The sequence below is a fragment of the Balaenoptera musculus genome, chromosome 8 (assembly GCF_009873245.2).
Source record: "Balaenoptera musculus isolate JJ_BM4_2016_0621 chromosome 8, mBalMus1.pri.v3, whole genome shotgun sequence".
Lineage (NCBI taxonomy): Eukaryota > Metazoa > Chordata > Mammalia > Artiodactyla > Balaenopteridae > Balaenoptera > Balaenoptera musculus.
In genome coordinates this window covers 104,350,607-104,366,089 of record NC_045792.1, presented here as the reverse complement: position 1 = coordinate 104,366,089, position 15,483 = coordinate 104,350,607, and the positions used below count along the sequence as shown (strand labels likewise).

Below are 15,483 nucleotides of genomic sequence, written 5' to 3'. Positions count from 1 at the left end.
CGGGCTGAGGCGGCGATGTCCGAGGGCCCCGGGCGGGCCCCCTCGGTACTGCCGTTCCCTCCGTGGGGTAAGGCCAGCACCCGTAGTTCTACCTGGGCTGTGGCCTCGCCAGCAGGGTTGGTGGCAATGCAGGTGTAGCCCCCCGCGTCCGCGGAACCCGTCACCCCAATCTCCAGGGTCCCGTTGGGAAAAGCCCGGGCTCGGGAGGAGTTGCCGACCAGCCGGTCGTCAGGGCCGACCCAGTGCATGGTGGGCGCAGGGTCGCCGAGGGCCCGGCACCGCAGTGTGGCCCGCTGGCCCTCCAGCACCCAGAGGCGCTGCGTGTGGCGGGCAATGAGGGGCGGCTCACAGGAGAACTCGCCCTCGGGCACCGCCCAGAAGTAGCGGCCGGCCAGGCCAGGCGGGGAGGCGCACGTCTCCAGGTCGTCGGGCCGGGCGAGCCGCCGCAGCCACAGCAGTTCGCAATTGCAGTGCAGGGGGTTCCCACTGAAGCTCAGCACCAGCGGGGCAGGCGAGGCCTCGGCGTTGCGCCCCCGGGAGAAGAGCGGGTCGGGCGCCAGCGTGGCCAGGCGGTTGGAGGTGAGGTCAAGGCGGGAGAGCTGGCCGAGTTGCGCAAAGGCGCCCGGGGGCAATGCGTCGATGAGGTTGTGGTCCAGGTTGAGGGTGTGCAGGGCAGGCATGGCGCCGATGCCAGCCCAGGGCACCTGCCGCAGGTTGTTGTAGGACAGGTCCAGGTCCTCCAGGCTGTCCAGGAAGTCGTCGAAGGCCCCCGGCGCGATGCGGCCCAGCTGGTTGCCGCTGAGGATGAGGTGCTGCAGGTTGACGGGGCCCCGCAGGCTGCCGGTGCCCAGCTCCACCAGCCTGTTGCCATCCAGGTGCAGGGAGCGCAGGCTCTCCAGGTCCCCGAAGGCGCGGGCCCCGATGCGGGTGATGGCGTTGCGGGACAGCGTCAGGTCCACCAGCCCCGTCATGTTGCGGAAGTCTGGCGGCCCTAAGGCCTGGATGAAGTTGTCAGCCAGCCGCAGCTCCACTGTGCGCCGGTCCACGTTGGGCGGCACGAACAGCAGGCCTCGGTGGGCACAGAGGGTGCTGAGCGACTCGGACAGGTTCTGGCAGACGCAGGGCAGTGGGCAGGCGGCCGCTCCACTGGCCAGCAGCAGCAGCAGTAGCGGCGGGGCCATGGTGAGCGCCCTGTAGGGAAGGGTCACAGCCCAGGCACAGGTGGGTCTGGCACAGGTGCCCACTTGCCCCAAGACCCAGTCTCATGGGCCAGCCTCGAGAGCCTGGCCTGGGGGTGGGGTCAGAGTCAGAGGCCCAAGGGGTCCCCCAAGGCTGAGAGAAAGCTGGAGCCTGCAGGGCCAGGGCCCCCAGAGTAAAGGTCACATTTCCCAAGCAGTTAGGGGGAGTCCGGGCTCTGGGGACAAGGAGAGGCTTGGGGCAGGAAGCGGAGGTGGCCATGAGAGCAGGGAGGGTCCCGGAACTTCCTTTCCCTGGCGTCCCCTGGAACCTCCTGCATCCCTTCGGCGCCATCCCCTCCCCCGCCTGCTAAGATGCCCCTCCCCAACCCCTCCCGTGGCCCCTTGCCCCTCCCTGACCAACCCCCAGTCTGTCCCCCGCGGCCCCCTCACCTGGTGTCCGTAGCTCAGGGGGCGCGGGCCGGCCTCCCCGTGGGCCCGGCCGGCCCCTGCTGACTCCAGGCGGCTCTCCCGCGGGGGTGAGGCCCGGGGAAGACCAGCCGCCCTCCGCACGCCTTCCGGCCCATGGCGCTCGGGCCCGCGGCCCCGGCTCACTCGGTTCCCGGCACCTTTTCCGCGGCGCGGCGGCGGCGGCAGCGGCAGCGGCGGCGGCGGCGGCGGCAGCAGCGGCAGTAGCGGCAGTAGCAGCACTGACAGGCAGGGGGGTGCACGCCAACGAGCACGCGCACCGTGGACACGCACGTGGAGAGCGGACGTGGAGGGGCGCGCGGGTATCCACCGGGGCTCAGGCCGGCTCCCGAGGTCACCCGGATACGCGGCCACTGCAGGGCCCACGGGTGGCTCCTGGTCACGCCCGAGGCCCGGGCCGGCGCGGACCCGCCGCGCAGCCCCCTGGCGCCGCCGCAGTGCACTCACCCTGGCACAGGCGCGCGCGCCCCCGGCCACCCTGGCGCCCCTGCATCCTGCACCGCACTGGCGCCTGCTGCCGCTGCGCGAACCGTCACTCTGCAGACAGCCAGACAAAGCGCCAGCTCGCGGGCCCCTTCACCATCTCCCAGAGACGAGAGTCTTTGTCACATGTCGCTGGGCACCCTCCCGAACACACCCACACATGCCCACACACCCACACGTCCCCACACCCACAGGCAGGGCCTGGTGCAAACCCGCACTGTTGCTGGGACCCTCGCATTCACAGACACACGCTGAAGGTCATAACCGTTCTGCATCGCCAAGTCACGTGGAGGGTCCCCAACAGGCACGGGCCCTGCGGGGGGAGGGGAGGGTTTGGGGCGATGCCCCCTCTCCCCCTCCCCCCGCCCCCCAGGCAGGGCTCCCGCGGGGTGGGGCCGAGAGGGCTCGGCCTTGGGTCTGGCGCCGTGCTCCGCCCCCGCTGCCGGCCCCTCCCTCCTCCTTCCCGGGCTCCCCGCCCTGCCTGGTGCGCTCCGGAGCCAACCGGTCTCCGCCTCCGGCCCAATTGGTCTGCGGCGCGCGGTTCCCAGCAGGCCGACGGTGGCACGCTGTTTGAAGCTGTGCGTCAGTGGTCCTGGCTGTGCCGGCAGCCCCTCCGTCCAGCTTCTGCCCCTACCGGGCCATTTCCCTGGAAGAGTGGCCCGGGACGAGCTCGGCTTAGACGGCTCAGCTGAGAAGGGGCTCCCGGGGTGTGTGTGTTAGTGGTGGGCGGGGTGGGGGGGGCGTGAGTTCCCTGCTTTCTACCTCTGAGATCCGGGGCTTGGGTGGGAGCGCTGAGGGCTGGGAACCAGGTCGGGCACTCTGGTCTTCTGTCTTGGCTGCCCAGATGGGAAACAAGGCAAGTCACTACCTCCCCCAAGTATTTCCTGGCCTTCAGGCTACTCAGATCCTTTCCCTTCCCTCAGGGAAACAGAACTCTAATCCTGCCTCGTGCACCAGGTAACCTTGGGCAAGTTTTTTAACCACTGAGACAATTTTCTTATCTAGGCCAAAGAGTATTAATTTTATGTGCTTCATAGGGCTGAGAGAAGAAATGAAGCAGCCTGTGAGGGGCTGAGCCACCTGGCCGCTGGAAGCCATTCTTACCGTTGCCACTCCCCCGGCCTCGGCTGTTGCATTTGTAAAATGAAGGCACTGGATCCTAGCCCAGGTCAACTCTTGCTCAGTGGCCTTAGATAGCCCCTTGTTCCTCTTCTCCCCATCAGAAATGTTTTCATTCACTCTAAACGTACGTGTTTACTGGCATCCATCGTGTGCCACTCTGTGCAGGGAGCTGGGGTACATCAGGAACCAGATGGGCCTGGTTCCTATCCCCATGGAGTACAGTTGGGATGACAGAGCCTCCGAAAATTACAAAGGGGGAGGGGTCTACAAAAGGGACATGCAGGGTGGGACAGGGGAGGCCTCTTAGGATCCTTCCCACCCCTAGGTGGCTCTAGGTTCTTTAGATGGTTTAACTGGTTTCTTCATCTCAAATGCCATGCCTTGGCACAGTTGAAATGTCCCCATCTCTTTAAGAGGAGCATTGACTAGTCTCAGGGGCAGACAGGCAGACTGGTCACACCAGACAGGCACGAGGCAATGTTGGCTGGGCCCCACTCTGCAGTGGCCGCCAGTGGGATGCTGGCTGGGGAGGCACCCTTCCCATTCCAGGCCTCCAGGTGATAGGAGTCCTGGGGGAACAGGTAGAATCTCTCACAGTAGCAACAGGGCCCAGCAGCTCATGCTGGGCCTGGAGACCCTACTGAAGGTGCCAACAGAGATCACGAATGGGTGACACATGGAGCTGCCTTCTCTGAAGTAACAGCCAGGCTGTAGCCATATGGTCATAGGCACACGTACACTGGAATCCCTTCCACTTGCAGTCATGGGGCATCTCTCACAGCGCTGGCTCCCAGGCCCCCATGTGGCCTCTAGGTTGGACTTTACCCTGCCCTAGCGTCATTCTGTCACCCAGCTGTTTAACGAGCAGAACTGGGGGCCCTTGTGCACAAAGCACAGGGGCACCGGTCCCTCAGACAGCACCCATGCTCCTGGGCATGTGAGGAATACAGACAAGCAAAAGATGATGAGGCTGAGGGAGGAACTTTCCAACAGCTGATCCTATGGAGTCCTAGAAAGGGAGCATCCAGCTCCACCGTGAGGGTGGGGGATGAGGACAAAGAAGGTCTTTGAGTTCAGACTTCCAGGAAGAGCTTACCAGGCAGGTGTGGAAGTGTGAGAGCACAAGGCAAGATTGGTGTGGCTAGCGGTGGCCATGATGAGGAAGCCCGGCAGAAGGCATGGCCTGAGGACAGGGGTCACAGAGTCTAGAGATGGCTGTGGTAGAGTCGTCTGGCTTGACCAGTGGCACAGGAGTGGTGGGTGAGGATGATTTTAGCAGAGGTTTTGGTAACTGGGTAGATGGTGAGACACCCAGCAGAAGGCAGAGGACTGGGTAAGAGAAGCTGATTTTGGACCTGATGAGCTTGTGTGAGGGACACACAAGGACAGGTGCCCAGGAGGCATTTCCACTTTGTGTCTGGAGCTGGAGGCCCAGGACAAGGCCACCCAGAGAGAGTGTGCTGTGTGGGAAGAGGCCCAGTGACAGCCCTGAGAACTCCATCCTGCAGGGGTGGGAGGAGCCCCCAGTGGGGACCAGGGAGGAGAAGGAGGGGAGCAAGATGTCTTGGAAGCCCAGGGAGAGAACATCCCGGTGGGAGCTGTTAGCAGGAGAAGGCTGGGAAGGTGCACCCTTAACTGGAAGGAGAGGCCATAGGGAGACTATCAGGGCATGGCCGTGTGCTGTGTGTGGCGGGGAGGGTGCTGGAGGCAGGAGCCTCTTTGAAGAGGTGCAGCTAGCAGGGCCAGAAGGGGGCTGCTTTATGCCGCACCGCTGTGGGGAAGGCCGAATCCATCTTCTAGGCTGTGGGATGGGAGGAGGTGCTTATTTCCAGATCCCTGAGGAAGGAGGAGGTGGGGCTCAGCACATGCTCCAGGGCAAGCAAGGAGGGCAGGACGGGCTCAGACCCCTCACGGCTTAGGGGACTCTGCCAGAACGGGGGTGGGGCTGGTGAGGAGATGGGGAGACGCCACTCCACAGGGAGCCTTGAACCTCAGCATGGTGCCCTGGGAAACTTGGGCAGCTGTGCTAGCCTAGGGTGGCACTTTTAGCCTCTCCTGTCCCTGTCTGTGCTGCACGGTGACACCCTCCCACCCGCCTCTGTCCTGCAGACCAACATCCCCTTCCTGCAGAATGTGCTCAACAACCAGCAGTTCCTGGCAGGCACCGTGGACACCCAGTTCATCGATGAGAACCCGGAGCTATTCCAGCTGCGGCCTGCACAGAACCGGGCCCAGAAGCTGCTGCACTACCTTGGTCCGGCCCCGAGACTGCCCTTCTATCCCCTCCCAAATGCCTTGCTTCTGGCCCCCTGCCCAGAGAGCTTCCTAGCAGCCCCTGCCTCTGTCCTTGGTCTGGTCCTGCACCTTCTTCCTTTGCTTCACCCTCCCACCCCGCCCACCTCCCTTGCTCCTGATCTTAGAGGCCCCCTTTCCCATCCATGTGGCCGTCACTAGGTCCCCACTGCCTGGACCCAGGAGGCCCTGGCTTTGGAGAGGACAGGGGCCAGCTGGAAGACCAGGGATCCTGGAGGAATCCCCCCATCCCTGAGCCCAGCGACTCTCACTCTGCCCTCAACTCAGGCTCTGCCCAGCCTGCCCTGACCCACTGCCCACTCTCTCCCCAGGACATGTCATGGTGAACGGCCCAACCACCCCGATCCCCGTCAAGGCCAGCCCCAGCCCCACGGACCCTATTGTCCCTGTGGTGCCGATAGGTAGGTGAGATTCATTCTGCCACCTCGTAGGGGAGACAAAGAGGAGGCTGCCCCCTGCAGGATGGGTGCTAACGCCCCAGTCTGCCCTAGGCCTGCCCCCAGCTGGTTTCAGAGACATCCTGCTGCGGGAGGGTCCCGAGGGCTTTGCTCGAGCAGTGAGGAACCACCAGGGGCTGCTGCTGATGGACACGACCTTCAGGGACGCCCACCAGTCACTGCTGGCCACGCGTGTGCGAACCCACGATCTCAAAAAGATCTCCCCCTATGTTGCCCACAACTTCAGCAAACTCTTCAGCATAGAGAACTGGGGAGGTAGGCTGGAGGAGGAATGGGATGGGATGTGGGACAGTGCATGGAAGGAATGTGGTATCCACAGTACAGGCAGGCCACTCGGGTTCTCCAGGAATAGCTAGAGATGTTAACACTGGGAACGAGTGAGAACTGAACAAGGCACAGCATTCATGTGTTTAGCAAACAGTGACTGGTGCCCATTCTAGCCAGTCCTGGTGCTGGGCATGAGATCGCAGAGCTGAGACCCAGGCAGCTCAGGGTCAGAGAGGAGATGCCCGCCTGTTAATTATAGCACAGAGAATATGGGGTGAGGGCTGTGAAAGTGGATGCAGAGAGGACACAGTAAACCTGAGCTGTCCCAAGAGATCAGCAAAGGAAAAAGTCTGCAGGGATCGTGGCTGGGATGCGAGGGATGCTGAAGATGAGCAGGGCCTGGTGTTAGGGCCAGAGGCTCAGGCTGCAGAGCTGCAGGGCATGGTGGGGTCCCCAGGACGTTTCGGGGTTGACCTGGGCCTCTTGGTCCCTGTGCAGGAGCCACATTTGATGTTGCGATGCGCTTCCTGTACGAGTGCCCTTGGCGGCGGCTGCAGGAGCTCCGGGAGCTCGTCCCCAATATCCCGTTCCAGATGCTGCTGCGGGGGGCCAATGCCGTGGGCTACACCAACTACCCCGACAATGTGGTTTTCAAGTGAGCCTGGGGTGGGGTGGGCAGACACTGCACGATGTGGCCCAGCAGGTGCCAGGCCACAATGCAATGGCCTGCGCTCCCCACAGCGGGCTTGAAACCAAGTCTCTCGGTAGCTGTACCCAGCAAGGGCTGCAAGTTACAGTCAGAACTGGGAGGGCTTCCAGTGGAGGCCCCAGGAGGGCAGGTGACTTGTCCCAGGCCACATGGTGTAGAGCTGGGGCTGAAACTCAGGCCTGTCTCCCTCAGCCTGCCATTCCTTTGCAAAGCAGGATCCCCAGCAGATTCTTCGAACTTGGGCAGACTGAGCTGCACTGCATGCGACTAGCACAGGACAGCTCCACTCCTTGCCGGGTGCTGCTGGGGCGACCCTGCCCAGCCCAGGTTGCCCTGGAGAGGCCTTGTCCACGCTATGGACATACTGTGGTGCCCCCTGGCTCTGTGGGTGCCACGCCCCCTGCCAGACCCGACCCTCAGATCTTATTCCCCAGGGGCTGCAAGTGGGCCGGGAGGCAGAAAAGGATGTGCTGCAGGAGTAGGATGGCGCTAACCCCTGAGCTCTCCTACCCACTCAGGTTCTGTGAGGTGGCCAAGGAGAATGGCATGGATGTCTTCCGGGTCTTTGACTCCCTCAACTACCTGCCCAACCTGCTGCTGGGCATGGAGGCGGCGGGCAGTGCCGGTGGTGTGGTGGAGGCCGCCATCTCCTACACGGGTGACGTGGCCGACCCCAGCCGTACCAAATACTCGCTGCAGTACTACATGGGTTTGGCTGAAGAGCTGGTGCGAGCTGGCACCCACATCCTGTGCATCAAGGTGCCTGGGCCCAGCCCACCCCCAGGAGTCTCCCCACCATGTCCCTCATCCCCCCCATGTCACGCCCCCTCCTCACCGTCTTTCTCTTTCTCCTCCTCTCTTCCCTTAGGACATGGCAGGGCTGCTGAAGCCAATGGCCTGCACCATGCTGGTCACCTCCCTCCGAGACCGCTTCCCTGACCTCCCACTGCACATCCACACCCACGACACATCAGGGGCGGGCGTAGCAGCCATGCTGGCCTGTGCCCATGCTGGCGCTGACGTGGTAGACGTGGCAGCTGACTCCATGTCTGGAATGACTTCACAGCCCAGCATGGGGGCCCTGGTGGCCTGTACCCGAGGGACTCCCCTGGACACAGGTAGGAACAGCAGCAGCCCAAGGCCACTCCCCTCTCAGAGCTGCAGTCCTCACCAGGCCCAGCAGAGCTGGGCGTATCCTAGAATCCAGATGCTCTGGCCTGGCCTGGTCTTGCCTTCTATCAGCCACGTCTGCGATGTGGCCTGACCTAGCCCTGGGGTCCTGGCAGGAGCATCTGGAAGCTCAGCACATTTCCAAGCCCTCTCTGCCTCTGGCCTCCCTGCAGGGGTGCCCCTGGACCGTGTGTTTGACTACAGTGAGTACTGGGAGGGGGCCCGGGGACTGTATGCGGCCTTTGACTGCACAGCCACCATGAAGTCTGGCAACTCTGATGTGTATGAGAACGAGATCCCAGGGGGCCAGTACACCAACCTGCACTTCCAAGCATACAGCATGGGGCTCGGCTCCAAGTTCAAGGAGGTCAAGAAGGCCTATGTGGAGGCCAACCAGATGCTGGGCGACCTCATCAAGGTGAGCCAGGCCCAGTGCTCTTACGCCTGCCTCTGGGCCTCTATACGGTGCCTGGCACCCTAACCCAGGGGTCCCCTCTCCTCAGGTAACCCCCTCCTCCAAGATCGTGGGGGACCTGGCCCAGTTTATGGTGCAGAATGGGCTGAGCCGGGCAGAGGCCGAAGCTCAGGCAGAAGAGCTGTCCTTCCCCCGCTCAGTGGTGGAGTTCCTGCAGGGGTACATTGGCATCCCCCACGGGGGGTTCCCTGAGCCCCTTCGCTCCAAGGTAAGGAAGGCCCAGCACAACCTGGTGGGGCGGAGGGGAGTCCAGCCATCAGGCCTGACCCTCTGCTTTGCACCCCAGGTGCTAAAGGACCTGCCAAGGGTGGAGGGACGGCCCGGAGCCTCCCTCCCTCCCCTGGATCTGCAGGCGCTGGAGAAGGAGCTGATAGAACGGCATGGGGAGGAGGTGACCCCGGAGGATGTACTCTCAGCGGCCATGTACCCCGACGTCTTTGCCCACTTCAAGGACTTCACTGCCACCTTTGGCCCCCTGGACAGCCTCAATACCCGCCTCTTCCTGCAGGGACCCAAAATTGCAGAGGAGTTTGAGGTCAGTAGCTCTGGCACCCATCTGCACTCCACCGCAGGACTCCTGCTATCCCTAAGGACCCCAGCACATCTAGAGTGCCAGGCTTTGGCTTGGCCGTCACCCGGCCTCGTGAGCTGTGGGTTCACAAAGTACCCCTAAGAGACCAGGGAGCGAGGCCTTTACAAGTGAGGAGCTGAGACCCAGGGAGGGGGGACTTGCCTGGGATTGGGTCAGGAGGCTGCCCTCCCCCCACCTGCCCCCACCCCAGCTCTGAGCTTCCACACCCTCCCTGCAGGTGGAGCTGGAGCGAGGCAAGACGCTGCACATCAAAGCCCTGGCCATAAGTGACCTGAACCGGGCCGGCCAGAGGCAGGTCTTCTTCGAGCTCAATGGACAGCTGCGATCCATTCTGGTCAAGGATACTCAGGCCATGAAGGTACAGCACCCCCCAGGGCCAGCCAGGCGGTGGGGATGGCCAGGGCCTGGTGTCTCACGTCCTCTCCCCTGTCTGCAGGAGATGCACTTCCACCCCAAGGCCCTGAAGGACGTGAAGGGCCAGATTGGGGCACCCATGCCTGGGAAGGTGATAGACATCAAGGTGGCAGCAGGGGCCAAGGTGACCAAGGGCCAGCCTCTGTGTGTGCTCAGTGCCATGAAGATGGAGACTGTAGTGACTTCGCCCATGGAGGGCACTGTCCGCAAGGTCCACGTGACTACAGACATGACACTGGAGGGTGACGACCTCATCCTGGAGATTGAGTGATCTTGCCCCGGACTGGCAGCCTGGCCATCCCCACCCAAAGCCTTCAAGATGCTGCGCTGCCAGGGCGGGCCCAGGCCAGCCAGTGCCCGAGGGCAGGAAGGCCGGGCCCTGGAGCTCCTGTCCTCAGCTGTTTGTGGCAGGAGAGACACTGCCTGTGGTGGCCCATGCCTTTCCTCCTGCCCTCTGTCCTTTCCCTGCCGGTGGACAGTCGCTCACATACTCATCCCTTGCCAAACAAGGGTCCCCTACTTGCTGGAGACTACAGGTGGGGGTGCAGGCAGGCCTGGGACCCAGGGGAGCAGACTTAGGGGCCCTGCCTCCTGCAGGGGAAACCTAAGTCCCAGGTCTGAGAACTTCGCTCAATAAAACTGGCTTTCCCCTTCCCTCCATTCTGGGTCCTGTGCAGCCCACCCCACCCTAGTGCCACACAGCAGACGGGCAGGGCTGCCTCTTGGACTCCCCCATGGGCAGGGGGTCGGTCAAGTGTATCTTCCTCCTAGGAGGGTAGTGAGGATGACAACAGTGGCCCTGGTTTTAAGTCACTACTAAGTGCCTATTGTATACACACCCCAAACAGGATTAGCTAGTTGTCACTGAGAGCTTGGGCTGGGGAAGGGGTTGTTCCAAGCACTTAACACCTATTAACTCAACACCTATTAACACTTTCACCCATTTTATAGACACAGAAATGGAGTCATAGGCAGGTTAAATAACTTGTCCAGGACCCGACAGCTAGTTAAGAGGCAGAGAGAGTTCAAACCCAGGCTGCTGGTGAACTTGCTTCTCAACTACACTGCTTTATTTTCTAAGCTGGGACCAACCCACCACCCTATTCAGAACTAGATGCAAACAGACACCACTTTCTAGAGGCAGATGAGACCCTTGGGTGTGGGAACCTCTGGGTGTGGATTTTGGTGGGAGGTTAGGAGCACTGGACTGAGTCCCAGGATCTAATCCTGCCCGACCCCCTGCCCCTCAAACAGCCCTCGGGAGAATCCTAATTCTGCCCTGCAGTTCCCTCACCTGTGGGGTGGGACAGCAACCCTGCCCGTGTCACTGCACTGCTGCCCACTGCACAGGGGAGGTAAGGATGGTGAGTAAAGAGAAAGGCAGGGGGGGCCCTGGGCAGTTCCTGAGCAGGAGCATAAGGCAGAGGAGGGACAGAGCCCAGACCCCCTGACCCTCAGGGGACCAGGCAGGAAGTACATCCCAGCACCCTGCCAGCCTAGTGCTCTCAGCGTACTACACCTAACCTTTGGTATGGTCCTGGGCCACCTCCTCTCTGGACTCCCAGATCCCAAATGTACCCTCTAAAACCAGCCTGTGCTCAATTCCTTGGCTTCCCTGACAGCTGCTACACAGGCTGGGGGAGAGGAAAGCTCTCCAGCGAGGTAGGTATGTGACTGTCACAATGCCCTTTTAGATCCAGATACACTTTAGTCACAGCCAACCTGGGGGAGCTGTGGGGAGTGACTGCACATCGGTTTCCTTTCCTTTGACCACCAGCCTCAGGGGAGGGGACTTGGGACAACCTCCTTGAGTCTGGAATGGGACCTAAAGGGATAACATTAAGAATGTTTAAAAAAAAAAGCGGGGGGGGGTGTCCTAGGGGCAGCGGAATGAGACTATAAGAACCATTCCAAAAACACGAGGAAGAGCAGGTAAAATACTACCAAGTTCTAGAAAGAACCCTGAGTTAGTGTTGCTTGGCAGGGTTGCTTATGCTCGCTGGACCTTTGTTCTGGGTTCCTCCAGGGACCAAACAACTGGCACGGTGGCAGAGGTCTGAAGTGGAGAGAGCCAAAAAAGCCTCCCAGGTGACTGAGCTTCCAGTTTCGACTTATTTCCTCTTGTGTAATGTGAAGCTGGTAGACTTCGGGGAGGTCCTGGTGGAAGGCCCACAGTGGACTCCCCCACCCTCTCAGAGGCTGGAGGCTCCGTCACTGGGGTCAAGGCCCTGGGTTCTACTCTGATCCTGGTAGATAGGCACAGGCCCCAGAATGAGCTGGGCCCACACCTGGTACCTAGTCCCAGGCCCACCTGTGCTAGGACTTGGGGCCTTGCTCAGGAAGGAGAAAGCTGCAGACCCAGGGCAACCACGGGCTCCTATCCTGTCTGGTACTTCAGGGAACTATGCCTACCAGGCTTACCTGCCTAGAGGTTAGTGTTCAAGGTAGCCAGGACCAGGTGGGGGGCATATTCCCAAAACCCCAAAGAGACTAATTCCCAAAGGTCCAAGGCCATGTTACCCAAGTTAAATCTCTTTAATATCCCAATACAAAGTCCTGATGCAAAAAGACAATGAGAAAACCCTGGGAAGGTGGGGGGAGGGTTTTTGTAAATTCCACCCCCGAGCAGCTTTTCAGAGGCAGGGGGGACAGAGCAGCTCAGAGAAGCAACAGTCCAAAGTGAGGAAGGGAGTGCACGGCTCCTGGGACCTGCCCCTTGTCCCCTCACTCCCGGCTGCTCCTCAACCCCCTTTCAAGAGGGGCCACATCCTTTGGATATCTACTCCTTTCTCTTGGTCCCTGGGATTCAACTAGCTCTGGCTTCAATCCCCTACAAAAATTCCTGAGTTCTCGGGGACCCCAGCCAGCTCCTCCCCTGCAGTACCCCTTGATGGGGAGGGGCTGGGAAGCCCATGAGAGTTCATAGGAGTGTGTACAGGAGCGTGGGTCAGGAGCACAAGGGAGCCTCTGAGTCCCCTGCCCGCTCCAAAAGCACACAAAGGGGAAGGCTGCCGTAGAGCTTAGGGTCCGTGAGGGGCTGGAGCAGAAGCAGGAAGAGTCCCACACCCAGGGCATAGCCTGCCAGCAGGGGCCACCTCTGCGGATGCTCCAGGGCTGCACATACGGCAGGAAAGCCCATGTAATTGCAGAAGGAGTGGCAGAGAACCGGCCCAATCAGGTGTCCTGGGGAGGGGAGACAGAGTAGCTCATGGAGCAGCCCCACCACCTCCCCGGGCCCTTCCAGGGCTAAGACCCTCATCCCCTGAAACAGGAGATCACCCACCCATCCACCCACACACCACAGCCTCTGCTTCCTGCCAGCTCTCAAACCACACCAGGCCGAGGGCCCTGGCTCAGCCTGTCTCAAGGACTGCGGTAGAAGAAACTTGTCGCTCCTAGAACAAACACAGATTCCCATTCTCCCACCCACTCCTGTGGGCCCTTGAGCCCCAGGGGACCCGAGAGACTGAGGACCAACCTGTGCGAATGAAGAGGAAAGCAGTGTAGGCACCGAAGACAGCTGTGTAGGAGAACTGGAACGCTGGAGACGGGGAGGCCTCGAGTGACCACACCTGCATGCCCTTCCTGCCCCAGCACTGCACACCCATCAGCCAGAGACATCCCCTTCCCCTGGGGGCAGTGGCTGCCTGCCCCAGTACCTAGGCTGTTCTCTACACCCCAACTCCCATGGTCAGCGGCCCCTCCAATACTATAGCCCTCTGTTCCCCATTCTTCCTCCAGAGTGACTTATCAGGGACACCCTCACACACCCAACCCAGGACTGCCCCAGGCAAGCTCTCTAGGACTCACCTGCAGACAAGAAGATGCTCCCCACACTGCTCTGGCGGAAACGAAGCTGCTCAAAAATGTGGTGAAAATGGGCTGAGGAAGATGAGAACCACGTCACATTCCTCCCAGCCTGCCCTATAGGCCCTGCCCTTGCCCCAAACCCCATTCTTGGTTCCCATGCCAGGAAGATCTCAGCAGGACCAGGTTGGACAAACTCACCAACTCCAAAGAAGAGTGGGCAGGTGAACACAGCAGGGCCCAGGCCTGTGCACGGTGCTAACATGGGCAGCATGCAGGCCCGGAACACCAGCTCCTCTGTCAGGGGGGCGATCACTTGGTTCCGCAGCCAGCGCATGTCCGTGAGGCAGCGGGCCCAGGAGCGAGGGGCTAGGGAGGGGATTCAGGACAAGCAATGAGTGACTAGCTATTGAACAAAATGACCCTAGAGGCCCCAAGGGCCCCTCTGCCAAAACCTCCCCCTGGCCAAACTCAAGTTAGGCATAAATACTTGTGAGAACAGGAAAGGGTCAAATTTTCTTTATCGGACCTAGTATACAACAGTGTCTCAAGGGGACCGAAAGGGAAGGCATTAGTAGCCGAGGCAAGGTGTCCTGATTGTAAACTCTGGAAACATCAAAACTTGCCCAAAACCAGCTCTAGTTTGGGAAACCAAAGGTTGAGGGAAGTAACGGACAATGCTTTCTTGTCCACAACAAGTACTGCCTGGGGTCCCTACGGGCCTCACTGGACATCAGGAACTAACTCTTAGAGACCACCGGATATGTGCTTCCACTTTACTGATGAGGAAACAGAACATCTCATGTCTCATGTCCAGGACCCACCATAAGCGCACTGATCCCCTTACCTCATTGTCCTGGACTGCCTGTGCCTACTTTTTTCCTTGACCCTGAGGACTCACCTAGGACAACCTTCAACCCATCTGCCAGGTCACAGGAGCAATCCATAGAGAGCTGCATCAGTGGGCCCAGGAAAAGGATCTGGGGGCAGAAAAACAGGAGCGATCAAAGGAAAGGTTCAAACCATAATCCACTGCCCTTGCCCAAACATGGCTTCATGAGACTTCAAGCTTCCTGTTCTCTGCCAGGATTTCCCATAGATGCATACCCGAGGGCCCTGAGCCATCTCACAATTCTTGTCTCCCATTAGTCAAAAGCTGGATACAATCAGGATTAGAAAAAAAAGGCCACGGAAAGAAGCGTCACGCTAATAACACAGAGCAGAGAAGGAAAAATAAAGCAACAGCACTCACCATGGTCAGCAGCAGGGGCAGCAGCGCTGCTGGAAAAATGCCCTCCAGCCTGAATCCCATCAGGGTGAGCAGGGATGTGCCTGGCTGAGCCACAGGAAAGGGGGCATCAGTCTTGCTTCCTCCCCCAATGAGCCCTGACACTTCTCGCCCGCTGCCCTCTGCCCCGCCTCCTTCGCACCTGGATGCCTGTAAGTTCCCTCCAGAGTAGCACGCAGAGGGGCGAGAGACTTGACACTACCAGGACACTGGTGAAGCGCCGCTTGATGACGGCAGGATGGTCCCTATGAAGGAGGCAGTAAGTTCAAGGGGCCCACAGCCACCTCCTGACAGCGCGGCCCCGCCCTCTGTTCGCCCAAGCTCCGCCCACAGCCCCGCCTCGTGGAGGCGCGGGTTCTGGCCGCGCGCGTGCGCGCGCGCGCAGCCCCCGCACCTGGGCAGCTCGCTCTTCCAGACGTAGAGGCTGCCCACATAGGAGCAGGCGAGGCTGAGACAAGAGAACACGGACACCCAGCAGCACAAACCGGGGCCTGGACCGCCCAGAGCCGCCGACTCGGGCTGCCGCTCCGGCCGCGACACCGACAGCAGGCGAAGCCCATCCCCGCCCAGCGCCGCCATCGCGCCCGGACCCGCGGCGCGCCCCAGTGACGCGGTCCCGCCGCTGCCAGGCCCGCTCCGGCCGGAAGCGTGGGTGACGTCATCCGCCGGCGCGGGCTCCAGCCCCGCCCCCGACTCCTCCCTGACACTGAAGCAGAAGCTG

At 61.0% G+C, this 15,483-nt stretch overlaps 2 protein-coding genes across 22 annotated transcripts in view; one reads left to right on the top strand and one right to left on the bottom strand.

Moving 5' to 3' along the window:
* Nucleotides 1-10,327, top strand: part of PC (pyruvate carboxylase) — a 104,322-nt gene extending 93,995 nt beyond the window's left edge. For 7 of the 8 annotated variants that reach the window (XM_036860868.1, XM_036860869.1, XM_036860872.1 and 4 more), the window contains 11 exons: nt 5,379-5,523; nt 5,894-5,983; nt 6,074-6,295; nt 6,806-6,962; nt 7,535-7,775; nt 7,885-8,134; nt 8,360-8,604; nt 8,690-8,869; nt 8,948-9,196; nt 9,471-9,611; nt 9,690-10,320. In XM_036860868.1, coding sequence (XP_036716763.1) covers nt 5,379-5,523; nt 5,894-5,983; nt 6,074-6,295; nt 6,806-6,962; nt 7,535-7,775; nt 7,885-8,134; nt 8,360-8,604; nt 8,690-8,869; nt 8,948-9,196; nt 9,471-9,611; nt 9,690-9,938 — 2,169 coding nt within the window. In that variant the 3' untranslated portion in view covers nt 9,939-10,320. Of the gene's footprint in view, nt 1-5,378; nt 5,524-5,893; nt 5,984-6,073; nt 6,296-6,805; nt 6,963-7,534; nt 7,776-7,884; nt 8,135-8,359; nt 8,605-8,689; nt 8,870-8,947; nt 9,197-9,470; nt 9,612-9,689 lie in introns of all 8 variants that reach the window. The other variant, XM_036860867.1, reaches the window with a different exon arrangement.
* On the bottom strand, nt 886-15,463 carry RCE1 (Ras converting CAAX endopeptidase 1). Of its 14 annotated transcripts, none has more exons than XM_036860876.1 (11): nt 15,157-15,463; nt 14,905-15,007; nt 14,727-14,810; nt 14,376-14,454; nt 13,676-13,843; nt 13,478-13,549; nt 13,146-13,263; nt 2,910-2,983; nt 2,360-2,793; nt 1,629-2,201; nt 886-1,191 (listed from the first exon to the last, which is right to left on the bottom strand). In XM_036860876.1, exons 1-11 carry the CDS (start codon nt 15,339-15,341, stop codon nt 1,012-1,014), a joined length of 2,070 nt encoding a protein of 689 aa, XP_036716771.1. In that variant the 5' UTR covers nt 15,342-15,463; the 3' UTR covers nt 886-1,011. The 14 variants fall into 14 exon arrangements, 12 of the variants coding, with proteins under 12 accessions (XP_036716771.1, XP_036716772.1, XP_036716774.1 ...); XM_036860877.1 differs by having other exon boundaries at nt 14,727-14,806; nt 15,248-15,455; XM_036860878.1 differs by having other exon boundaries at nt 1,187-1,288.
* Between the last annotated feature and the right edge of the window lie 20 nt (nt 15,464-15,483).

Excerpts from the sequence above, each read along its gene's own strand:
- RCE1 (XM_036860876.1), bottom strand. The coding sequence starts at position 15,341 with ATGGCGGCGCTGGGCGGGGATGGGCTTCGCCTGCTGTCGGTGTCGCGG. Across the intron at positions 13,550-13,675 it reads CCCACTCTTCTTTGGAGTTG|CCCATTTTCACCACATTTTT; the intron begins GTGAGTTTGTCC and ends CATCTTCCTCAG. Across the intron at positions 1,192-1,628 it reads CCCTGAGCTACGGACACCAG|GGCGCTCACCATGGCCCCGC; the intron begins GTGAGGGGGCCG and ends CCTTCCCTACAG.